At 34.8% G+C, this 27,306-nt stretch overlaps 1 protein-coding gene across 2 annotated transcripts in view; it reads left to right on the top strand.

Annotated features, from left to right (window-relative positions):
* Positions 1 to 27,306, top strand: part of LOC145303400 (uncharacterized) — a 45,784-nt gene that overhangs the window by 8,436 nt on the left and 10,042 nt on the right. For both annotated transcript variants that reach the window (XM_080144714.1, XM_080144713.1), the window contains exons 3-8: positions 1,786 to 1,871; positions 4,157 to 4,251; positions 10,157 to 10,207; positions 14,953 to 15,009; positions 15,700 to 15,835; positions 24,528 to 24,615. In XM_080144714.1, the coding sequence (XP_080000840.1) occupies positions 1,786 to 1,871; positions 4,157 to 4,251; positions 10,157 to 10,207; positions 14,953 to 15,009; positions 15,700 to 15,835; positions 24,528 to 24,615 (513 nt within the window). The remainder of the gene's footprint in view (positions 1 to 1,785; positions 1,872 to 4,156; positions 4,252 to 10,156; positions 10,208 to 14,952; positions 15,010 to 15,699; positions 15,836 to 24,527; positions 24,616 to 27,306) is intronic.

The following is a 27,306-nucleotide window of genomic DNA, read 5'->3' on the forward strand; positions in this document are numbered from 1 at the left end:
AGATATGAATGTACGGAAGCTATCCCAGTCAGCCATAGAGTATCGGTATACAGTACGGTGGAGGGGTACGTCTGATGGCTTCTTACATTTTGTTTTTATCTTAACTGATACGACGGAGTGGTCGGAGGATCCTAAAGGAGAATGAACGGTACATGAACATAGCTCAGGGGAAGTTGAAAGAAAAAGGTCTAAGAGGCTTGCATATTGATTGGGTGTATTGGGTGTATCGCGAACAATCTGAGTGAGGTCATAAGCAATGGCAAAATCATGACAAAACCTCCCCTCATCATCTGTCTTATTTGAATGGGTCAGCCATTCCACGTTATGGACGTTGAAGTCACCACAGATGTGGATGTTAGCCGAGGGATGTGAAGACAGTATGTGGTCTATTTTCTCAGATATGCTCTTAAAGATAGTAACTCCACTGTTGTGGGGCCTATAGAGGGCAAATATAAATGCAGTGGTGTTAGTAAGTGCAACCCTGAAGCACATATAGGGTAAATTAGGATCTTCTCTAGAGATATCCCTGCCACATGGGAAGCCATCCTTAATGTAGGCACATATTCCATGCCCATGGCGATCTTGGGAGTCAGATTTAGCTGTTAAATTGGAGTATCCATTAATTATGAACTCATCTAGGGAAGTGGTCGGCCCTATTCCAGTTTCACATAGAAATAATATGTCCGGTTTCGTCTCCTGTAATTGGGTTTCAACCTCTGGAAGGTTGGAACGTAGACCCCTGATATTGGAGAAGGAGACTTGGTAGTAGGGGTCTACGCTGGAAGATGGGGTTCTAGGTTTAATTGAGTTTTTATTCTGGAGATATTTCATGTTGAGGTTTTGGGATTTGTGGAATAGGTCGGCATACTTGGTTAGAGCAGTACAGAGAGGGAAAGTAAGAGAGAAAAAGACAGGAAATTTTTTTTTTTTATTTGTAGCACACGTAAAGGTAAAGCCGTAACAATTACCCACTAGTATGGCATCGAGAGGCCCCACCAGAGACTACTGCATGGTCCAGATCCACTCACCAAATGGCAATACAGCAGTCCCAGTACTTTGCGCCTGCTGATAGGACAGCCTCCTTAGTGGTTAATCCAAGGTTCGGGTCCCTGACTATCAGGCGGATAACGTCAGCCCAGACAAAACGTTTACCTCCAGCACCCTTACTAGTGACATGGCAACAAGGACAGACAAAGACAGAAAAATATCCGACATCTCAGACTACTGGTCACCAAGTAGTACCGACCTTTAAGCAGCTTTTTCTTCACCCTTTGTCAGAAACATCACTCATTGAATGAGGACTGAATGACAAAATAGGAGAAGCGAGAGTTACTGGAGCTGCCGATAACACATCCACTGTATTATCTACTCTCCATTTAAAAAAAAAAAAAAAAAAAAAAAAAAAGGGGGGGGGGAGAAAGGGGAATGGGTACAAGTGACTTATATCTAAGTAGTAAGTCCGGTGCGAACTTAATAATTCATGACACTTTTGGTGATAATCTCCCCTCCCATATTAATGGGTGGAAGTTTGTCGGTTATCTATCTAGTTTGAATCATTAAAGTTTCATCTTATAATTAATTAAAATCCAATTTTATATATATATATAGATGGCTCTTGGCTTTGATAAATGATGATTTAACAGTTTAAAAAAAAAAAGAAAAATTCTTTGATGCTTACCTACTCAATCTATTATGATTATTTGTATGCCTTTAATGTTACTGTGATTTTAATGAGACATTAAAAAAAAAAAAATTTTCTTAATGATTGAAATTTTTTAATTTTAGAAATTTCATTGGACAATTGACCAACTAAGCATCTTGCATCCTGTACAAATTGATGAGAAACAATCCCAGTATACATCTGTAATAAGGTAAGAATTGCTAAAAAATGTTCATTTCTGGCACAAGTTTGATAGACCAACATTTAAGAAACACTTTGTTTCTTTTTCACAATTTACATCCACTGATTCTTTGTAGAGCAGTGTATCTTTGTCTGTCCTCCCATCAACACCTATACAAAGAAGATTTTCCATATTTTTGCTGTGGTTTTGATAGGCATCTGCGTTTACTTTAGCTTTTGCCCTATCAATTTTACATTTATCCATATAGATATTCTTTATATCTATATTAGGGATAAGAACGCACATGGCCCTCAAATCCAAGAGCAGGGCATTGCCAAGACTGGCTCCAAGATTAGAGGATATATCACCCCTGACTAATTCAAGAGCAAACCTTAGAATTTTTGTAAGGTTATAGGGCACTTTGAGAGGACTATCTGGCTGTATGTAATCTGCTTCATCACTTGGAGAAGATGAGTGACTTATTATCAGATAACACACGAAAATATTTTTTTAAAATTGGAAATAAATTTCAATTTATTTTAAAAAAATGTTTTACTTACCAATCAATACAGTTTAGTTCAAAAACTAATTTGTAAACCAAAACCAGCCTTTAAAAAACACTGAATTTTGAAATATAGATAAATGACAATAATTATAAAAAGTTTAAATATTTTAATAGTTGTGTTTAATTTGCTAAATTAAATATTTTAATAGTATGTTTAATTTGTTAAATGAACTATTTTAATAGTATGTTTAATTTCTTAAATTAATTCGTGTGAATTCAAAGGTTAAAAAATGTAAACAAGGGGCAGATAAATACTACCGGTGAAAGTCGAAAAAATATCCAATAAATAAAACTTCTTTTACTAAGTCGCCATTTGTATTTGAAACTATATATTTTAATATATTTTATTTTTGATCATTTTATTTAAATTAATATGAAAATAGATAATAAACTTTAAAAAATAAATTATTTATTAGATTTTATTATTTTACTCTAGTTTAACCTCGGATTTAATTTTATGGATACATATTTCCGGTGTCACCGAAATTACGACTAAGATTGCAAATATTGATGTCTTTAAATTCAATTTCGCAAAAAAATACAAAATTTTGGAAAAAAATATTTTGTCAGGTGATTTAGGGTGTTATTTCACAACTTTCCATCTATTGACCTATTTAAAGTTCCAAAATCGACCTACCATAATATATATGTATGTAGTAATAACAATTAATAATAAATGGTGATATTTACCACTAAAAATAAAATAGGTCTAAGGTTCTCAAAATTCGTATTAGAACTGTTCGCAAGGACCCATGCCACAATAGTTACAGTACTTGGAAAAGTCTATTGTAAAAGTAATATTCTCTTGAAGGTTCAATTCTCAGTGTGGGTGACCGAAAAATACAATTGCGAATTACATAGGTCTTCTGTTGATGAGACCATGCTACCCTCATGAAGTAAATAAAGAATTCCGGTTGAAATTCCGTCCAAATTCTGGAGTTCAACAAGATACACCTGAATGAGGTTGGAGGTTACATCAACCGAAACATTGTGAATATAACATTCAAGATGAGAACAGTAGTCCGCTGAATCCAAATAATAAATAATGATTACAAATACTTGATACCTTGCATATAAAACATCAACTTAACGTTGGTTGTACATGCTGACATAGATGGCTTTTAGAAACTAACATTTCTGGCTGGATCTTTATTTATCCCTCTTTTTGGTCCTCTCCAACAAAGGTGGGACTGGACCTAGTTCTTCTGTTCGTACTTTACTCAATAATCACTCCTTGAATTTTTTTTTAAATTTTGAACAAACATTAGTCATAGTGGAAGTAAATTATTGCCAGGATGGATTTTCTGGGATTACAGTGTTTTTTTGTTTGTTTGTTTTTTTTTTTTTTTGCTATTAGATCAACGTTTACAAATAATTGTTTGAAATGTTGAAGAAATCTATGTATTTGTCTTTGTCTGTTGCACGTTTTTTTCAGAACCTACTGGACTGATCTAGCTGAAATTTTGTATGGATGTTCTGATGAGATGGATGCAGCAAACTAAATATTATAGCATCTGTTTTCTACACAGTTAGGGATTAATATGGATTAGTATTTACTGCAAAAATGAGCACAGATGTAACCATATTCAACCATCAATTCGGCTTAAGTCAACGGATTATAACTTTTGCCTATTTTAACTTTTGCTAAAAAGTTTAGTTTATGAATATTAACAATGAATAAAAGTGAGGTAAATAATTGTATGTTGATTTTTCACTGTTGGTTTTTATTTATTTGTGTCATCCTTTTTAGTCCAAATCTTGAAGTGAAAGCGCAGCAAGATATTGACAGTTACTTTTCAACACACCTTATTGTACCTTCACCAGCTGATGAGATTGTCAAAGTTGGTAAGTAATTTTGCTTATGCTTTTATTCATCTGATTTTGTCCAGTTGTATCTCTACTATTATATAAATGTCAGTGTGTGTGAGTTCCTTTCTCATAGATTCTGAAACAGCTGAAACCATCTTTTTTACTCAAAGCTAATTTATATGTCTGGTAGTGTTCTTAGATATGTTTTGTACAGAAATTCATCCGATAAGTATCGAAAATCAAAAAAGTCTGATCTTAAAAATAGTGTTTCTTCTCTTCTAAATTAAAAATAATTTTTACAGGGGAATATTTTACATTACATTGGCCAAGGGAAATAAAATCTCAGCAAATCATTTCTTAAAAAAAAAACAGATTTATTGTCATCTGGAGATATAGCTCAGTGGTAGAGCATTCAACTACAGATCAAATGATCCCCTATTCAAGCCCGAATGTACCTCACCATTTTATTTTATTTTTTTCTTGTTAATGAGTTCAATTTATGATAAAAGCAGAGGTATCATTAAAACGGTCTCAAATCATTTCTTCATTTGCATATTTTAAAACTAAACATTAATCAGAAGTGACTTTTCCAGGGCATTCATTGTGAATTTGAAGTATCAGCTGACCTGATATTGTAAATAAACCCAGATGGAATTTGATGAATGATATTATTATTTAAAAAATTTTTTTTTGCAAATTAGTCCAGCAGGCAAATTATTCCTTGTAATTTATAATAATCAATAAAGGATTGATTCCATAATAATACATATGCAATCTGCATAAATTAAAATATCATGTTTAAGTTTATTGCACCTCATATTTTAAATGTGTATATATATATATATATATATTTTTTTTTTTATTGCATTTTCACTCCAAACAGGGCACAGTGCCACTTTGATGTAGGGGTCTACTATCTAGAACATAATTTGCAGGGATACTATGTAAGAAGTTGAGCAACAAGATGTCTTTTTACATTACACATGAACTTCTGCATGTCAGTACAGTTAGAGAAGCAGGAACCCAGAAGGGAATTCCAAAGTCTAGCAATCTTAGGGAAGAAACTATTAGAGTAGAAGGTTTTCTGGCATCTGGAGATCTTTACTGTGTAGGGGTGAGATTTTGCTGCTTGTCAGGTTTTATATTATACAAAAGTTATTTTAAACAAAAAATATGCACAACTACTTGAGATGTGTCTGACATAAACACATCTCAACTATGTGGGTGTACAATTTTTTTTTCTTCCTGGAGATGTGTTTTACCTAAAAAAATTCAAAGAATATAATACAACAATACCATCCTGGTTTCAACACATTATGTTGGTAAATAATTAAAAATTATTGAAATCTTTCAACAATGTCATTCATTCTATTTATCTTGTCTTGTACCCAACTGTGTTTTTCTAGAAAACTGCATTGTCATAGCCTTCAAACACAACTCTTATACACTACGCACAATGCTTCAAGCAAACTCTGATGGGCATTCCAAAAGTAAAGCTTCCTATTTTTTTATTCTGGCCAAATGGATCTGAGGGTATTGTAAATTGCAATGTTATTATAACTGAACTTATACATTCATGATCTGAAAGTTTCATCTCTCTGTTGCAGATATTGATGGTGTGATACTCTAAAAAAGCAACCCTTGTCATAGACGTGCATCAAAAGTAGATGCGTCATTGAATTTCTGAAAAAAGTGCATTGAGAATGGGGGTGACTATGTAGAAATATAAACTCTGAAGCACAAAAGGTTACTTGTTTTACTGGTACGACAAAAATCAGAGGCTTTACTTCTGGAATGACCCTTATACAACATCTTCCTTCGACATTTTAAAATTATATTTTAAAAACAAATTATATATATATATTTATATATATATATATATATATATATATATATATATAAATAGAAAAATCTTATTGAAAATTAATTCACATTTTCCAAAAGATGTTAAAAACCTGTAAAGAAAGTATACAAAATTTTTAATTATCGAACAAAGAATACAAATAAACTTTAAAGTCCTTATTCCACAGTTTCAAAAAATGCAATTCTTCTCATCAGAGGAAAGAGGTTTGCAACATATGCAATACATATTTCAGATTAATGCATTACAAGAAACTACAAAGATAAATTTAATCATATTTGCATAAAAAGTTTTTAACAGTGAAAGTTTATAAAGTTTCATAATGATTATGAAAGCAAAAACAAGGAAAAAATAGAAGTGTTAAAGGATATGGAAAAAATCCATTGAATAAGGGGGTGAACAACTGAACTGCAATTTAAAAATTAGCTTAGGGCTATATATAAAGTAATTTTATCTAGATTTGATGTTTTATTGATAACATCTTTATTCGTTTTGTTGGTCAGAACTTCTTGTTTAGTGAAGATACTTTGTTCATGCGTGGGGTGATTTCTCTATGGCTAGACCATCATTGTTAATAAAATGTGCATAATATATAGTGCTGAAATGTATCGAGTTTCATTGTATTCAATAATAATACCTTGTGCTCATCAGAGGAGCTTAAAGTCTTGATTGTCTCATCGTTTTGTCTCATTATGTAGAGACTACGTTGTTACACATCGCGAGTCTAAACTCCTTCATTTAAACTACCATTTCTTTGGCAAAGCTAACTCTTTATCTCTAAAATATTGACCCGTTTGCATTTGAATATGTGAAAACTATTTACTAATGTCTCGTTCATCTGACTATGGTTGTCTAAGATTAACCATTGAGGAGGCTGTCCTATCAGCAGGTGCAAAGTACTGGGACTGCTGTATTGCCATTTGGTGAATGGCTTCTGGACCATGCAGTAGCTTCTGGTGGGGCTTCTCGATGCCATACTAGTGGGTAATTGTTACGGCTTTACCTTATCATGAGCTACAAAAAAAATATTTCTTTTTCTCTCTTACTTTTCCTCTCAGCCCTGCTCTAACCATGTATCTCCAACTGTTCCACAAATCCTAAAACCCCATCATGAAGAAAAAATATGCAAATAATCCCAGAACTCCAACTTCCAATGTAGATCCCCACTGCCATGTCTCCTTCTACAACATCAGCGGTCTACATAACAACCTTCCAGAGGTTGAAACCCAATTACAGGAGACTAAACCAGGCCTATTATTCCTAAGTGAAACTGGCATTGGACTGACTATTTCCCTAGATGAATTCGTAATTAAAGGATACTCTAACTTAACATTAAAATCTGATTCGCAAGATCGCCATGGGCATGGAATATGTACCTACATTAAGGATGGCTTTCCATGTGGTAGGGACATCTCCAGAGAAGACCCTAAATTACCCTATATGTGCTTCCGGGTTGCACTTGCTCACACGACTGTGTTTATATTTGCCCTCTATTGCCCACACAACAATGGAGTTACTATCTTTAAGAGCATTTCTGAGAAAATTGACCATATCCTGTCTGCTCATCCTTTGGCTAACATTCACGTCTGTGGAGACTTCAATGTTCACAATGTGGAATGGCTAGCCCACTCAAACAAGACAGACAATGAAGGGAAGTTCTGTTATGATTTCTCCATTGCTTATGAGCTAACTCCAATTGTTCATGAACCCACTTGTGTGCTTGACGCTGATGGTCAGTATGCAAGTCTCCTAGCTCTATTTCTCACAACTTGCCCTGAGCTATGTTCATCTTCCATTCTGTCTCCACTTGGATCTTCCGACTGCTAAGTTGTATCAGTTGATAAAAGCGAAATGTAATAAGTCCTCAATCGTACCTCTCCATCGTACAGTATATCGATGCTCTATGGCTGACTGGGATAGTGTTCGTACATTTTAATCAGATCTACCTCTGCATTCCATGTTTGTAAAGAATGTGTCCTTTATAGTATCAGACCTGACGGAATGGTTAATTGTAGGTATAGACCACTTCATACACTCCAGAAAAAACCTAACAGCCAGCCATGATTCTTTCCAGAATGTGCTGTTGCCATTGTGCACAGAAATCACTTTTTCCATTGTTTCCAATGTAATAGATGTACTTAGACTAAAGCCGCTTTCAGGATTGCTAGCAACCACTGTAAAAGAGTAATAATGAACGCAACAGAGTTGTATGATCAGTCTGTTAAGTCCAAAGTAGCTGAGCAGCAGCTTGGTTCCCATCAGTTTTGGCAAATAGCAAACAGGGTCCTGAACAGAAGCGTGTGCTCTATTCCAGCCATCATCAATGGACCTGAGGGAATCTCGTCAGCATCAGACAAAGCAAAACTCTTTGCTAAGAACTCTGTAGCTAATTTTGCCCTATGCAATCAAGGCCGCGAACATCCCGTATATCCTCCTGTATCAGAAAACACGGTATGCAACATACAAATATCAGTGTGTAATGTTGCCAAGCCGATCAAAAACCTTGACGGCATTCCAATTAGAGTGCTGAAAAAGCTTAAACCAGAACTAGCTCCCATATTTACAAAGTTGTTTAAATGTTGTCTTAAGGAGAAGTGCTTTCCAACACCCTAGAAAACCTCATCAGTATACCCTATATTTAAGAATTCAGGTGATCAGTCATCTCCCTCTCGGTACAGACCAATTGGTTTCCTGTGTGTCATGAGTAAGTTGCTGGAATCTGTGTTAAATAGAGAAGTAGTCCACCACCTCAGCAAATATAACCTTAGTGACATGCAATATGGTTTTGTTTCTGCTAGATCTACTGCGGATGTGATATCTCTCATTAGATTAGTGAATCTTTCAACGAAGGCTTCCTTTCTAGGGCAGTTGCTCTTGACATATCAAAGGCCTTTGATAGAGTATGACATAAAGGTCTACTCTACAAGATCTCCAACTATAGTATAGTTGGAAATGTCTTCTTGATTATTAATTATCCATGATCTTCCAAATCATTTAAGATCATTCGTAGATATTTATGCTGATGACACTACCATCTATGATAACGCATCAAAGGCCGTAAATGACCAAGTTCTCTCTGATTCTCTCTCCTCTGATTTTGAGCGCTTGGTACAATGGGGAAAAAAAGTTGGCTAGTTAATTTTAATGCATCTAAAAACCAAGCTTCTATCTTTATATAATCAATGCTCTGATCCCCATCTAGCATCAATTTAAATGAATATCTCTCGTCTTGGAGAAACTCCATATTTTGAATAGCTTCTGGGTCTGACCTTTACTCCTGATCTGAAATGGAACACGTACGTCAAATCCGTTGCCAAGGTCACTGGAAACATGGTGGGATCCTTCTACTGCTCCAGTAGATGGGTCACTGCTGATGCAATTCTCTACTTATATAAGAGCCAGGTACGTCCAAGGATGGAATATTGTTGCCATATTTGGGCAGGAGCTGCTAGGAGCAGCTTATCCTGCCTTGACACTAATTCAAAGTTCAAAATAGACTTCGTAGCCTAGTGGGGGATGCCTTTTCTCTGTAACCTCTTTCCCACAGAAGACGTTGCGAGCCTGTTTCTGCTTTATCATAATTTTCATGGCAAGTGCCTGTCTGAGCTTCAATCTATGGTCCTTTGTTGCCAAACTTTCACGAAAAACACTTGTCTAGCTAAAAACACTATCAATAATTTCCCCCCACTCTTTATCTGTGCCTAAATCTAAACGTAGATTCCATAAACAAAGCTTCTTTCTTAGAACTGCGTGCCTGCAAAACTCTCTTCTGTTTGCCTGCTTTCGAGCTGACTACAATTTGGTTGTCTTGAAGTACAATGTAAACAAGTTCTTGATGAGCTGTCGTCTTAAATAATTCAATTTACCAAATTTCCATTACTAACAATTACTACGATATTGTCCCATTGACTACTGTACACTCATTGAACCTTATGCTCGAGTGACCTCTGAGCCTTGATGTGGTGACTCCTATGTAAAAAATTCCTAATTTAAGTTTAAAAGTCCAGCTATAACCTATAAATGTGGACATGCCATTAAATACTAAAATTAAAATAATTTAAAATTTAAATTCTATTTCAGAAAAAAATGAAAACCTTTCCAAAAGTGGAGAGTCCAAGAAATCAATTGATGGTCAGTATTTTTACTTTATCTGTTTTTCATACACAGCATTCATGGGATCTCTATAGATAACCTTTTCATTTTTAGCCTTGCTTAATTAAGCTTTGCAATGTTTGCTTTGTCTCACCTGGGGTCCCCAAAGTGGTCCATGATAACCCTCCCCCAGATTTCTATTAGATTTAAAAAAGAAAAAAAAAAAAGAAAAAAAAACTTAAAGTCCCATTGAACATACAGCTGCAATTTATGTAGTTATTAACAAAGTGATGTTAGCCTTATGGTAAAAGGTTGGCGTTATCTCAGTTTTCAATGTTTGAGTCAAATCTACCCTACAGAGTGGAACGATAAAATTGTCGCTCTAGAAAAGATGACATGATTCCATTTCTGTTTGATGAAAACCAGTTTTTGTTTTTTTGTTACAGATCATCTACTAGTTGGCCAGTTGTGTACAAATCCCAAGAGTGATAGAAGCCTTCTATCATGTCTGAAAGTGACACAAAACCAAGCTTCCAGCCACGGTTATGGTCTGTGGTTTCAAGTGAAGGTCATATCGTGCTACCTCACATCTTCGAAGTCGGATTGAAAGTCAACACCGATGTGTACCTGGATGTGCTGAAAAGTGTAGTGATCCCCTGGTGCTATCAGGTTGCTGCTATCGTGGCTGCAGGACTGAGTGTGCCCCACAAGTCTAAAGAGATCAAGGAGTAACCTCCTTCTCCCCCAACCCAAACCTGTTGGACCACTTTGTTTGGTCATACGCCGAGAACATTACCAACATGACCTCCCATACCAAAGCTAGCCTGATCGCTGCCATTCACCGAGTATTTGCTGAGCTTTTTTCGGCACTTATGGAAAAGGCATACTCCTAGTTCCGAACCCGTCTGTAAGCGGTGATTGAGGCTGAAGGTGGCTACATTGAAAAGATATTAGCTCTACTACATAATCAAGTTACTTGCATTAATTTTTTCAATAAAAGTTTTAAAATAAAGCTGTAGTGTCGTTTTCTTTAGGGCGACACTTATTGTTCCACCCTGTATTATTTTACACATAGGAAGATGTAAGAAATAGATTCATATGTTTTTGAACAATTTAAGTGAAAGTGTTTCAAGCATTCCCCAAATTTCAGTTTTTCTGGAGTATTTTAAGCTCTTCTGTGACTGCAAGCATATAAATGTTGGAGATATATTAGGCCTGTTCATCATTATCATCATATTCGTTTTAATGCCCATTTTACATTGTGGCATGTGTTGAACAACTTCTAGAAATTGACTTTCAGACTAACTTATCTCCTTTTAAATCTTTATCATTCTTTCTCTCACGTTTGTTCTCATCACTTCCTCCCATTCCGATTGGAAACCTTTATCAAAGAAGCTTTCATTAAAAAAGAACATGCAATAGCTATCTTTTTTTGATTTAGGAAAGGCTTACAATACAACATGGCGACAGGATATAATAAAAGATCTATACAATCTTGGATTAAAGGGCAGACTACCCGCCCTGATAGAAGTTTTAAAGTAAGAATTGGACAAACTCTATCAGACACAAAAATACAGGAAGGAGTCCCACAAGGATGTATTTTATCAGTTATGCTCTTTAATATAAAAATCAATAATATTGTAAACTGTCTAAACAATGAGATAAATAGCTCCTTATCTGTGGATGACCTTGTAATCTGCCATAGATCAAAAAATATTCATACCTCATACCAAAACATTACTCGAATATACCCAGTGAAAATAAACTCCGAAAGCATCTAAAAATTAAAATTTTATATACAGCATTAAATGATCCAAAGGTCAATATGCTAGTTAAAGAAACAAAAAATCTGAAAGCCTGTCTTTAAGACTTGCATTACACATTCATTGTATCGTTCTCATATCATTTCTCTCCATGCAACGCGTCCTCAACTCTCACAGGTCAGATTTCACCTCAAACATACATCAAACTGTGCACACGTCTTCCAAACACTTCCCTTAGTTGACAATAGAGTAACGCTCTGCTGGTTAGTAATAGTCACTTTTGCAATCACACTTTCCAACATTACTATTATTGATCAACAATTTAGTCTCTGTAATATTCACTCTTAGACCTTTACTTTTTATAGCATTCCTTAAATACTTTAACTTAAAAAGTAGATATTCCATTGTTTTATCAGTAAGTACTAAATTGTACAGTGTTAAATATATTGCTTTCTGTTTTTTTTTTTTTTTTTTTTTTTTTTTTTTTTCTCACATTCACTCCTAACAAGGCATATCGCCACTTGGATGTAAGGGGCTACTATTTAGGATCATGCCTAGGAAAGATTAACAAGATGTTGGTTTATGTTACATTTAAACTTCTGCATATCAGTACAGTCAGGGAAGCAGATAGCAGGAAGGGAATTCCAAAACCTAGCTGTTCGAGGGAATAAACTATTAGAGTAGAAAACTTTCTTGGCAAGATCATCACATGAAGCAGTAATTTTATGGCAAACTACCTGCCATATTTACTACCATCAGGGAGTGACATCTATGATTTGCCAGAGGAGCCAGCAAGAGCTGATGAGAAATGTATTACTGTGGACTCCATGACACAGGTGCCTGAGCATAGGACGACCTAGATCCATGTACATTTAGTAAATTACACGACGCCAACTGTGATCCGAAAGATCTGAGACAGCTGATGGAATACAGGAAAATCTGGAGAGAGAGAGTCACATTGGTCCAGGTAGAAGTCCAACCAGATATTTAAATACTAAATTAACATATAGCATTTCTTCTGGATAACCATGGTGGTCCACATTTATTTGGGACACTGTGCCTTCTATGAACCAACTTAACAGATCCTGGGTGAATGCTGCCAAAAGTCTGGATACTGTGTATGAAGCTGCTGTGGACAACATAACAGATTCAGTACAGATCCCTGATGTATTCCTACTTTAACATTTAATCTGTCACTAAATGTGCTTTTAATTCTAACCCGACTTTAAGCTTTTCTGTTGATTGTTTGGAACAACCTTCACGAACCACTCGCTTGCTCCTAATTTATGCAAAGTTCATTAGACAACAGTTTTTGGCACGCTGGCAAACAACTCTCTGCAAATCAACAAGAACAAAATACACATTTTTCTCCTCACAATACTTTTTCTTTTTTAAGTTGCTGTTTATCAAAGCCTGAAAGTCACTTGAGAATGAGGGTTAATCAGTTTATCGGGTGCACAATGAGACAACACTGTGAGGATTAAAATTTATTTAAAAGGATGGCTCAACAAAAATTAACATTAGATTTGAAAACAACCGTGTTGTAGTCAGCTGGGAAGCTGCTCCATGGTATTGTGCTCTGCAGATGGACACTTTTTGGAAAGAAACTTTGCTCATGGAAATTCTGTTTAGTTTTAGGTACAGAGGAAGAAAGGAAAATCATTTTCAGGTGTTGTAGTTAGAAAAATTTTTGTTGCGAATATTTTAGAATTAATGCATAGTACTGGCAGGACCTGACTCCCGCTGTTGCTTTGGTGAAATGTAAAAGAATGATTTAACTTTTATAAACAACTTAAGCCTAAGTTCAGGTTGCAAATAAAAAACGTGCATGAATACAATTGTCTTCACAAATTTCATAAAATAGTATTATAAAGTCACCATTTCACTGTAGGTAATTTAGTGATTAAAATAGGATTTATCCATAAATAATGGATTCTAAATTGTGGTAAACAATGTATTTGCTTTAAAAGTATATGTTTTATGAAGTTTGTAGATAAAATTGTATTCATGCAAAGGTTGGTTTTTACTTGCAACCTGAACTTAAGCTTTGGTTATTTCATTTTATTTATATTTTATTTTGCCACACGGACTTCCTGCAAATGTAACTAAACATACTAAGAAATAAACAGCATAATTCTGGGCTATTGATTATAGAATATAACAAAAAATAAAGTATTTGATTTTTTTTTTTTTTTTTTTTTTTTTTCTTTTTTAATAACAATAATCTGGGTTAGGTTTACGGAAAAGTAATTAGTAATGATTGAACTCTGAATTTTGGTATTTTTAGAAAAGCAATGGTTATCATTTTGTTCTGGAGTCCTATTATTTAAAAGAAAATAAGGAAGTTAAGATAAAATTATTTGGATAAAATAATTTTCCTTATCTTAATAAAAAGACTCAGTGTTAAAGAGTTACATGAAAGTAGAAAGTGAATAGAGTGAAAGTGTTTGCTACTTTGATAATTGTCTGTATTTTTGAGATGAGGTGTTTTCATTGATTGAGATTGTCGGACTTACTTCCTCATCTTGGTTGTTATAGTCACAACGTTTCGGCCGTTTTGCCCTCCTGTCTTCATCAGGTGTTTTGTATTGAACTGGGGAACCGTTTGTTAGTCTCGAACCCAACCCTTTATTGTTATTACGGGGGTACCGTGTTCGGACTCCAGCTAGGCTCTGGGACATAGTTGCTGATTCTCTGTTTTGAATGTTACTTTTCACTGCCTTCGTTCAGGATTGAACTCAGCACCTTTGGGTAACTGTAAACTTTGATACAACGTATAGGACCACTCGGCCATATGTCACTAGTTTGCTACTTTATTTGTGGAAGATGTGTTTAGAAGAAGCAGATAGGTTAGATTAAATGTAATAATATTTGTGTATTGATATAAAAACTTTGCTAGTGGAAGATTTCTTCAGACAGTTGATCTTGTAAAATTTAAGGAGTCTAGCATTTGAGCTACTGACTCTGAAGCTTCTGAGAAAGAATCTCTAACAAATGTTAACATTTTCTTTTTATTTACAGTTGGATGCCAAACAATGTTGAGTTTGCCAGAGAATGTCAATTTAGATGATGTTTTGGGTACAGTATTATCTTATTTAAATTTGTTGTATGTCTGTAACTAAAGTTATGTCTTATTCCTAAATAATCATAATCTTACACCTTGGAAATTGTCTTATTTGAATCTTAATTATTGTGTTATTAACACTAGACCACCTACAACGTCAAGAACAAACTCATTTTTCCGGATCAAACTGTCCTGGCATTTCTTAAAGAGTTTCATGAAGTTTATAGTTGCTCCAGGTTCAGATCTTGCCTTATGGCTACGTTGGAAGCACAAGGTGACTTCTTTGAGTTGGAGGATTTTTTTTTTTTTTTTTTACTGAATATGCTTAATTGATGCACTTTGAATTTTGCAAATACATCAATTATTGATCAAAATATGACATTTTAATTTCCAAAAAGTGCCAACTGTCTCAGAAACAGCATGGAGCATATAAAATGCTAAATCTTATTTAAAAAAAAATATCATTTATGGCGAAAAAGGATTTGAATAAAGTTAGATTTTTGTAATCATGTCAATTATTAATAATCTTTTTAATTGATTTTTAATTTTAATTGATTTTTAATAATTTTTAATTGATTTTTTGATTTTGTAATCATGTCGATTATTAATAATCTGCCATTGTTTCAAATTCTGATTTGTTTAGTTTATGTAAAAATGATGAAATGGAATTTCCTATTGGAAATGTGATTCCTCGTCTCTTGCAGGTGAATACATGACTTATAAAGAGAAAAAAACGGACAGTGATAGTGGTACAATGGATTCGTTTAGTACATCTAGTCTTCGTCGGAATTTGTTTTGTCAAGGATACAGAGATGAAAGTTTCTCCAGTAACAAAGCAAGGTCAGAACTAATTTTTTTTCTTTTGCCTTTTTTTTCTCTTTTATTCTGGTCCTCTCTTTTTTTCCTTTTCCTTCTTTCCCCAGGCTAAGTTTATTTAGAGCAAACATAGTGAGATGCTACTGATATTACTGAAATTGTATTTAGTCTGAAATTAATGTTTTTTGACTTCATTGTTATTAGGGAGAGAATTCAAATATTTGTTGAAAGTTAGTTATCTCCATCTCAAGGTGGGAGACAAGAGTTAGGAAAGTGGGATTGAAGAGCCAATACCTTAGAGGGAGAGCACTCTGGCCTGCAATAAAAATACCTGTACAGCCCATTGATATATCTCGGTAGAAACACCTTAGGTGATTAGCAATAAACTAAACCCCCCCCCCCTCCTCAAAAAGAGAAGGCTAAGCCTGGAATGGTGAATCTCCTAAAACTGCATAGGACGAGTAACATACCACAGTGAATCAGAATTAAAATTTATTTAAAAAAATGGCCTAGCTTCTGTTAGCTTTGGTGCCAAAGGAAAAAAACCCTGGTAAAGGTCAAATATTTATTGAAACACAGTCTATCTAGAGTGGTAGTACCCGTTAGGGTCCCAACTATGGGTTAAATAGAAATCAAAAAACAAAAAAAAAGAACAAATATATTCTATTAAAAAATTGTGCTTCAAAATCTAATCAGATTCCACTTGACCCTGTCGACAGGGCATCAGAATATGCCGACTACCCCCCTGCAGAGAGTAGAAGTCCCTCAATGGGGCTACCAGTGCCCTTCTCTTTCACCCTTCTCCCCTCAACCCTTCACTCTGAAAATTCACTAATTATTTCTCTTGCTTTTTCGGCAATAACCATCTGACATACTAACCCTGTCGGTGGGGCATTAGAATATGCCGACTGCCCCCCTGCAGAGGGTAAAAGTCCCTCAATGGGGCCACCTGTTGATTGTTGGTGGCATCCCGTAAGGCTTGCGAACGGAATCCTGGTGGTTGAGCAGATCATGTCCAGGGTATTTTAAGGACATGAGATGCAAAACACCTCTTTAGCCCTTACTTAAGCTAAGACGGGCGGTTGAATAGGCCTGATCCAATCAATCGGTTGGTCATCAGACAGACATAACAAGAAAATATGATCGCACTTCCCACGCTATACAATAAACTGATTTAGTAAACGGTGGCTGGAGGGCCAATCAACTTGCTGAATAATGAACTAAACACGAGTGAAAAACTAAAATTCTTACTGAAAACGAGGCTTTCAGAAAGAAATTGAAGAACCATGGGTGCTTGAATCCACCAGCAAGATGAGTATACTTTTCCTATATCCCTGTTGGGTTGGGCGAATGGGTTCCCCCCCCCCCCCCGCCCTACACTTCCCATATAGGACTCCGAGGCGGGTGGGGAGCAGGAAAAATGAAACAAACCAAATATATTAATGGAAACCGGAAAGCCTCAAAAAAGAAACCACACTGAAGTATCTGATGTCAGTAGTTCTGATTCTGAAACAGAGCTTCATCAAAAAAAAACAGAATGTTCCCCGCTTCATAGTTATAGAAGCAACTGAAGGGGAACCAATAACCAAAATATCCCCATTCAAAATTGAAAAGATTCTATCTAGCATCAAACCTAAAATGGTAAAAAACAAAATAATGGTGCATTACTTCTTGAAGTAGAAAACCAAAAATATGCTGTTGAAATTTCCAAATGGAGACGTTTTAACAATCAAAAAGTTAAAATTTACCCTCACAAATCTCTGAAGATTAGCAAAGGCGTAATCAGGAGTACTGAATTATCACTGTGCCCTTTGGAAGAAATTCAGACTAACCTACAAAAACAAAATGTCACTGATGTTAAAAGAGTCCAAATTAATAAACTTGGCAAAATAAAAAAAACGAATACTTGCATTTTAACATTCAATACTCATCAAATCCCAAACAAAATTAAAATAGGGTATGAACTGGTAAACGTTGAACACTACATACCAAACCCACTCAGGTGTTACAATTGCCAGAGATACGGACACCATCGGGACCGGTGTACCCGCCCTCCAGTATGTATAAGGTGCGGAGATAATGAACCTCATACGGATTGTAAAAAATAGCCGAAATGCACTAGTTGCCAAAAAGGCCATAGCGCCAATTCAAAAGAATGCGACAAATGGAATCGTGAAAAAGAAATCAACAAAATAAAATATACAAAAAATATTACTTTCCAAGAAGCTCGTAAACTATCAGAAAATGCAAAATGTTCTGAAATAACAAAAAAAAAACATACAGCAAACTACTGAACCAAATAAACAATCAAAAATAAATTCACTCAACATTAAACCCGAGGATATTATTAAATTACTTAATGAAATGAAGGAACATATGAAAGAATTTAAAAAAAACTATAAAACAATTCAACAATGAAAAAAAAAGATTCTATAACTGAACAAAACTCTCAAGCTAAAACTAAACCAAAAAAAACTCATAAAACCCCAAAATACAACACCCATAGAAACATCTCCACTTACAGAGGAAAAAAAACAGATATCAAAATACGCCCATGAAGAGAAAAGAAATAAACCTCCACTCAACAAAGAAACTAAAACAAAAGTAGACAGATCACGCTCAACTTCCAAGAATCCCAACACAAAACAGATTTGAAGAAATGGACGTAGAAGACCGAAGATCTGATACCAATGACTAACAAAAACCAAAAAATAATCCAGTAGAACTGTCGCGGTTTAAAAACAAATATGAATGAACTACTTCTACTACTAACACAAGAACAATAATGGAACTGTCGTGGTTTAAAAACAAATATGAACGAACTACTTCTACTACTAACACAAGAACAATAATGGAACTGTCGTGGTTTAAAAACAAATATGAATGAACTACTTCTACTACTAACACAAGAACACCCTGCAATAGTATGTCTTCAAGAAACATTTCTGAAACAAAGACGACATTAATATTAGGAAATACAAAATTTTTAATTATACTCTTAACTTTAGGGGCAGGGCCTCCGGGGAAGTAACAATTCTAATCAGAAACGATATACCCCATAGTAAAATAAACATAACAACCAACATCCAAGCAATTGCTATTAATGCTACGCTACATAAACCAATTCACTATATATACCTCCAAATGATGACATAGATAAAAATGAGATTAAAAAATTGATTGATCAATTACCCAAACCTTTAGCCCTATTAGGAGATTTCAATAGTCATGACATACTATGGGGATGTAAAGACACCAATAAAAAGGGCAAAACTTTGGAAGAATTTATCAACGAAAACAATATATGCTTCCTCAATGATGGAGCACCTACACACATCAACCCAACTGGTGGAAACCATTCAGCCATTGACCTTAGCCTGTGATCCATCACTATATATGGACTCAACCTGGAAAGTATATGACGACACTTGCTGCAGTGATTATTTTCCAATAGTGATAGAAATTCCAGAATTCAACAGCGAAAAACTTCCCAGATGGAAACTAAATAAGGCCAACTGGCAATTATACAAAGAAAAATGTAGACAGAAGTTAAATGATTCAGAGACAAACAACACCGTAGAATTTTTCACAGAAACACTAGTAGAAATTGCAAATGAATGCATCCCTAAAACTTCAGCATCTAATCGGTACAACAGACCCTGGTTTGACAATAAATGTCGGGAATCCATCAAATTGCGAAAAATTGCACTGAAGAAATTTCAGAAACAACCCACAACTTCAAATCTGATAGAATACAAATTAAACTAAAGCTCGTAGGGTAATAAAAGCAGCTAAAAAAGAGTGTTGGGAAAATTATGTCAACAAATTAAATTCCTCTACAGAACCGAGAGTAATATGGGAGATGATTAGAAAAATTTCTGGTAAACATCAATCAACACCAATTAAACACCTGCTTAAAAACAACACCAGAGTAACCGATGAAAAGAATATAGCAGACCTACTAGCTGAAACTTTTTCTCAAAACTCCTCTAATCAAAACCGTAACTTAAAATTTATAATGATTAAACAAAATATCGAACAATACAAACTAAACTTTAAATAAAAAAACCTAGAAGATTATAATAAACTCCTTACATTAACCGAATTAGAAGACTCTATTGAAAGATCCCACAACACAGCCGTAGGACCTGATGAAATCCATTACGAATTCCTGCGACAACTCTCTTTGGAATCATTGAAGTTGCTACTAAAAATTTACAACAAATTATGGACAGAAGACGAATTTCCTGACTTGTGGAGGCAGACCACAATAATAGCAATACCAAAGCCAGGAAAAGACCATTCGAACCCAGAAAACTACAGACCAATCTCATTGACTAGCTGCTTGCGCAAAATAATGGAGAGAATAATAAATGATAGATTGGTTTGGTACCTAGAAACCAACAATCTTATCTCCAACCTACAATGTGGATTCTGTAATAAGAGAAGCATAACAGATCACTTGGTTAGATTGGAAACAGCCATAAGGGAAGCTTTTATCAGAAATGAACACCTACCAGCAATATTTTTTGATCTGGAGAAGGCCTACGACGCTACTTGGAAATATGGAATTATGAGAGACTTGCATGAATTTGAACTAAAAGGCAGACTCCCACAATTTATAAAAGGATTTTTATCTGACCGAAAATTTAGAGTCCACATTGGAACTACTTACTCAGACACCACAAATCAAGAGCAAGGAGTACCTCAAGGTAGAATTTTATCTGTGACACTGTTCAATATTAAAATGAACAGCATAGTAAAATGTTTGGACCCTGGTGTAGAGGGATCTTTATATGTAGATGACCTACTGGTGTTTTGCAGATCAAAGTATATATGCACCATTGCACCATTGAATGCAACCTCCAACACTGCTTAAATAAATTAGACAAATGGGCAATGGAAAATGGATATAAATTTTCCCAATCAAAAACCAAATGCATTCATTTCTACCACAAGAGAAAACTTCATAATGATCCTACATTGAAGCTCGGAAGAACAATAATCCCCACCGTAGAAGAACACAAATTCTTGGGTCTAATATTTGACAAAAAAAACTATCATTCATCCCCCATTTGAAGAATCTAAGAAATAGTTGCAACAAAAGACTGCAACAACTACGTGTAATAGCCCATACAGAATGGGGAGCCGATCAAGAAACATTAATGAGATTATATAGGACTTTGATTAGATCAAAACTCGACTATGGTAGTTTTATCTACCAATCAGCCAGAAAATCCTACCTAAAGATTTTAGATCCAATTTGCCATGGAGAACTGAGATTAGCTCTCGGTGCTTTTAGAATGTCCCCAGTTGAAAGCCTCCATGCAGAAGCCAACGAAATTCCTATAAATATAAGGAGTCAAAAACTGGGTGCACAATATTACACTAAATTAAAAGCACAACGAAATAATCCAGCATACGAAGCTACATTCAATCCGAGATATAAAGAGGCATTTGAAGCAAAAAGAAAGGCTATAAAGCCCTTTAGTCTTAGAATGAAAGCAATACTGCAGGAATCAGAAATGACTGTAGAAAATATCCAAGAACATATACTACCTAAAACCCCACCTTGGATACTCAAAAAACCGAAAGTAATCCTAAACTTAAATGAGCTCCCAAAAGCGAAAACCCACCCTAATATCTACCAAGAAAAAGTCTATGATATTCTCCTGAAATATCCAGACCATCTATTTTCACCGATGGCTCTAAAGACCATAATAGAGTGGCATGTGCTGCCGTGTCGAATGAAAAAAAACTCTTAACAAGTTCTTCCAGCAGAAAGCTCTATTCTTACTGCCGAAATATGTGCCATCGACCTGCACTCAGCATTCTAGAAAAAGATAAGCATAAGAAATTCCTAATTCTTTCAGATTCACTTTCCGTTTTAACATCTGAATGACAAAAAACTTGAAAACGCCCTAATCATCAAACTAACAAACAGAATTGATTCATTATCTGAACACAAAGAAATATTTATATGTTGGATCCCAAGTCACATCGGGATAAGAGGAAATGAAAGAGCCGACTTAGTGGCCAAATCAGCTCTAAACTTAAAACCAGGTACAATAAACATACCATATACTGACTTCAAACCCAAAATTAATCAATTAATTCACACAAAATGGCAACGACAATGGAATAACAACATAACAAATTATACCAAATCAAACTCATACTGGAAAAATGGAGACAAACTCCCCCAAAATCCAGAAAAGAACAAGTCGTTATGACTAGAATCCATATTGGCCATACAAAACTCACACACTCCTTCATTCTAAAACAAGAACAACAACCACAATGCCCATTCTGCCAGAAAACTTGCACCATTAAACATCCTTTCGTGGCATGTAGAGCTATAGATAATGCTAGAAAACAATATCTCAAGCACAACAGCACGAAGAAACTTTTTGAAAACAACTGTTTGGATGAAATATTATCCTTTTTAAGAGTAACAAGGATCTTTACAAAAATATAAATTATTCTCTGAATCAATTCAACTAAACCTTATGAATAAATATTTGAAGATATAAAAGACTTAAAGAAAAAAGAGAGATCCTTAGATATTAAAACAAACAAAACTATTGAACTAATCAGAATAGATAGATACTTGAAGACAAAGTTCTTTGAATACATATAATTTTTTTTTTTTTAATTCTGGGTTTGGCATTGAATAACCTAAAAAAGGTTGATATGCCGTTAAACAAAACAAAACCAAAAAAGGGTTGAAATGACATAAAACAGAACAATCAAACCAAACACCATGAATAAATATTTGAAGATACAACTTGAATCATAAAATTTTTTCATTCTTAACCAGAATTCAACCTAATTAAAAAAAAAAAAAAAAATCAAAAAAATCTTCATAATGTATATACCCATCATGGAAAAAAAAATGTCATATTCCAAAAATCATCTAAATTGATCTTTTTTTTTTTTTTTTTTTTTTTTTTTTTTAATTACATTTTCACCCCAAACAAGGCACATAGGCATAGGGAGCTATTATCAGGGACATAAGCTACAGAGGTACTATGTAGGGAGTTGGACAGCAAGATGTCGCTTCATGTTACACTTGAACTTCTGCATGTCAGTACAGTTGGGGAAGCAGGAACTCTGAAGGGAATTCCAAAGTCTAGCGGTTCTAGGGAAGAAACTACTGGAGTAGAAGGTTCTCTTACATCTAGGGATCTCTACTGTGAAGGGGTGAGATTTAGCTGCTTGTCGGGTTTGTTGGGGGTGTTCACGTCGAGGGGTTCATCGGAGCATTCTCCGTTAAAGTACTTGTAGAACAGGCAGAGGGATGCTACATTTCGATGGGACAGAAGCTGAAGCTTAGATGACAGTTCAGGACCTATCAGGTTGGTGACTCTCTTTTGAACCTTGTCTTGGAGTGAGAGACTAGTAGCAGATGCATCAGCCCAAATGTGACAATACTCCATACATGGGCGAATGGTGGCCTTATAGAGGTACAGGATAATTTCAGGCGTTAGTAGCTTTCTAGCATGGTAGACCTACCTTCTTTGCAGCGTTCCTGGCAATGATCTCAATGTAATTGTTCTAACTCATGTTTACTGTGAACGTTAGGCCAAGGAGTTTAAAAGATGTACTTTCAGATAAAGAGTCTTTAGCCATTGCTATTGGTGGTAGAGATGGTTTCTTGTAATTATTAAAGGAAACAAGTTTAGTCTTTGCAGCATTGAATGTGACCATCCATTTTTGTCTTCATTCCACTACAGATTGGAGGTCATCCTCTAGTGTTTCTGCCATTTCTTTAGATATGTATTCATTTGTTTTCCTGTTGTGTCTGTTATAGAGCATGGTGTCATCAGCATATATACCCATCTCACAAACAATTTTGTCAGGGAGGTCATTTATCAATATTAGGAATAATAGAGGTCCGAGGATAGACCCTTGAGGCACTCCTGCATTTATATCATATTGTTTAGATGTATGACCATCGAGGACAACCTGGATTTTTCTCTTACCTAAGATTTAATTATGTTAAGTATTCTTCCTGTGATACCGTATGATCTGATTTTCTTGAGAAGACCTTCATGCCATATCCTGTCAAAAGCCATAGATATATCTAGAGCTACTGTTCTACCCTCCCCTGCTTTGTCCAATGAATGGTATATACGTTCAGAGATTAGTTAGGATGTCTGCTGTGGAACGGGCTTGCCTAAATCCATATTGTAGTCATTACAAGACTGATTTTAAGATCTAGTTTGAATTGAATTGTTTTCCTTTATTAAATATGAAAATGCATCCGAGTCATAAAATTTAATTTTCTTAGTTAAAATAAAAACAAAAATTACTTGATCAATTTATATGATTTTTGGAAGATGATATTTTTGTTCCATGACGAGTATGCACATCACAATGATTTTTCTGTGTTTTTATTTTTTTTAATAATATTAAATTCTGAACCTGCACCAAACATTTCTTTCCCAAAATACTGGATTCAGCATGAAATAATTTAGAGTTGATATGCTTTAATACAAATCAATCAATCAATCAAACTTAAGCATGAGATGCAAAGATTTCTTGATACATCTACAAAAAAATAAAGTACAATTATTTTATTTTTTTAATAAAAGGTTTTGTCTTCTTTAAGGATCATTTTTTTTTAACCTTTTGATCTATCTATTTAGAAATCCCTTTCATCAAATGAATGACTTAATAATAAATTAAAAATTTTTCTTCTCTTCTTTCTTAGTGCAAAATCGGATGATGATTCCAGTAGTGAAGATGAATTGCCCGTTGCCATTCTAGATACACCAGATTGGGACAGGCGATCCTCTAAGGTCAGTTGGGGATTACAGACACATCTTTTTTATTTTCTTTTTGTATTGTTATATATTAAATGAAATCACCCTCTCTCCTATATGGGTGCTCGATAGCTTTTGTAATAAAAGGCTTATAAATCTGAGTTTTTGATTTTTTATAAAAATTGAGAAATGTTGGTAAAAAACAATTTTATTTTTGCTTAATTTCTTTGAATTTCTTTTTTTTTCTTTTATTTTTTTTACATATATTTAGTTCTGCTCAATATCTTTTGTTGAACAAGTCATATATAAAGGAAAATGAAGGAGTTTTCCCTCTCAAACTCAGATCTATTCCCACTGCCATCCATGTACATTAAGGAAACATTTTGTAAAACTTACACTTTTTAATACTCTTATTATTTCATATTTGATTCTGAAGTGTTTTTGCAGATTAGCATCTATATCTAAAAATGAAAATTGTACAAAAACTTTATGTATTTACGTGTTAGGTTAAAAAAGACTATACACCCAAAGTGTAGGCAAATTCATCCAGTATTTTGTGTTAAAAACGAGATATAATCAATATGATGTAAATTAAAAATTTCCTTAACAAAAGAAGGGTGGCTTTGTTAGCTTTTTTATTTCTTGATTAAAATTTTAGTTATGTCCCTTATCCATTGACCTTTAAAAGGCTGAAAATGGCTGCCGACAGCTTCCACCAATAAAATTTTATTTTATTTAAACAAATGTACTAGATAAATTTGCATAATTTTTGGTGTACTAGGTTATTTTTTGCCTAACAGGTAAGTACATAATTTTTTGTGCTATTTTATTCATTTTTTACAAGTAGTACTACTACAGCGGTTAATCTGGAGAATCACTTATTCTAGCAAGTGCATGCACCCTCTCCCTACACATTTCATTTCTGAGGCACATTTTCATTGGATAATTCACATATTTACCAATTGCTGCATTTGTTAATCCTGCTTAGCAATATACCAGAATTATAGAATTCCTCACAATTAGCATGCAGCTACCTTTAAAGGGGGTATCTATTGTTTTTCGAGACTGAATGGAGGCATCACTTTACCCAAATCAATGTTATAAACACTGTAATCAAATCTGCATTGTAAGTGAATTTGCAGTAACTTTCAATAATTTGGTTTGTTTGTATTAAATCTCATATTCTATTCAATTAAACCAATGTTTTATTCTTTTATTATGTTTTTGGTTATCGGCTAATGGTTACCATGTGTTCAGCTGTTAATAAAAACTTGCAGTTTCAAATCAAGCTGGAGATCATTAATTTTTTTCTTTTTATTATTTACCTTTTTTTTTTTTTTTTTACATCAAACTGAACACTTATATAACTTGCACATTTCTTGAAATAAACCAAACTAAAAAAAAATGCGAAGAAATTAAATCTACTAGAATGCATTTTTCTTAGTAAATAAATAAGTAATTCTAATGAATTACTTTGTGAGATTCAATTTTTCTAGTTTTTTTAATTTTTGAGATGAGGATTGATAATTTGTATTATTTGAATTCCTGTTCATATCTTGAATGTTATTCACACAATGTTTTGACTAATGTAACCCCCGATCTTCTTTAAGTATATCTCGTCAAACTCTGGAATCTTTCTGTTGGACTTGGAAATCTACACAGAATTTCGGATGGGACCCTTTAATTTATCCACAGATATGATTTGGTAAAAATCCTAAATAATTTGTAATTCTAGGGGTCTATCCTTGGACCTCTATTGTTCCTAATATTTATTAATGGCCTCTCCGACGGGTATATATGCTGATGACACCACACTCTATAACAGACATGACAGGAAAAAAAATGAACACATAACTAAAGAAATGGCAAAAACACTAGAGGATGACCTCCAATCTGTAGTGGAATGAGGACAAAAATGGATGGTCACATTCAATGCTGCCAAGACTAAACTGGTTTCCTTCAATAATTACAAGAAACCTTCTCTGCCACCAATAGCAATGGCCAGTGATCTGAGAGTACATCTTTCAAACTGCTTGGCCTAACTTTTACAGTAAACATGAGTTGGAGCAATTACATTGAAAACATTGCCATGGCCGCTGCGAAGAAGGTAGGCTCTCTCTACCATGCTAGAAAACTACTGACACCTGAAAGTATCCTGTACCTCTATAAGGCCATCATTCGCCCATGTATGGAGTATTGCTGTAACATTTGGGCTGATGCATCTGCTACTAGTCTCTCGCTCCTAGACAAGGTTCAAAAGAGAGTCGCCAATCTGATAGGCCCTGAACTGGCATCTAAGCTTCAGCCTCTGTCCCATCGACGAAACGTTGCATCCCTCTGCCTGTTCTACAAGTATTTTAATGTTGAATGCTCTGGTGGACTGCAGTCACTTGTGCCCCCACGACGTAGACACCCTCGACAAACCCGACAGGCAGCTAAATTCACCCCCATGCAATACAGATCCCTAGATGTAAAAGATCTTTCTACTCCAGTAGTTTCTTCCCCAGAACCGCTAGACTCTGGAATTTCGTTCCAGGTCCCTGCTTCCCTAACTGTACTGACATGCAGAAGTTCAAGTGTAACGTGAACCGACATCTTGCTGCCCAAATCCCAACATAGTGCCCCAGTAGTTGCTGCCCCTGATAGTAGCCCCCTACACCAAAGTGGCAATGTGCCTTGTTTGGGGTGAAAATGTAATAAAAAAAAAAAATAAATAAAAAAATTGTA

The sequence above is a fragment of the Euprymna scolopes genome, chromosome 19 (assembly GCF_053919585.1).
Source record: "Euprymna scolopes isolate OS-2025 chromosome 19, ASM5391958v1, whole genome shotgun sequence".
Lineage (NCBI taxonomy): Eukaryota > Metazoa > Mollusca > Cephalopoda > Sepiida > Sepiolidae > Euprymna > Euprymna scolopes.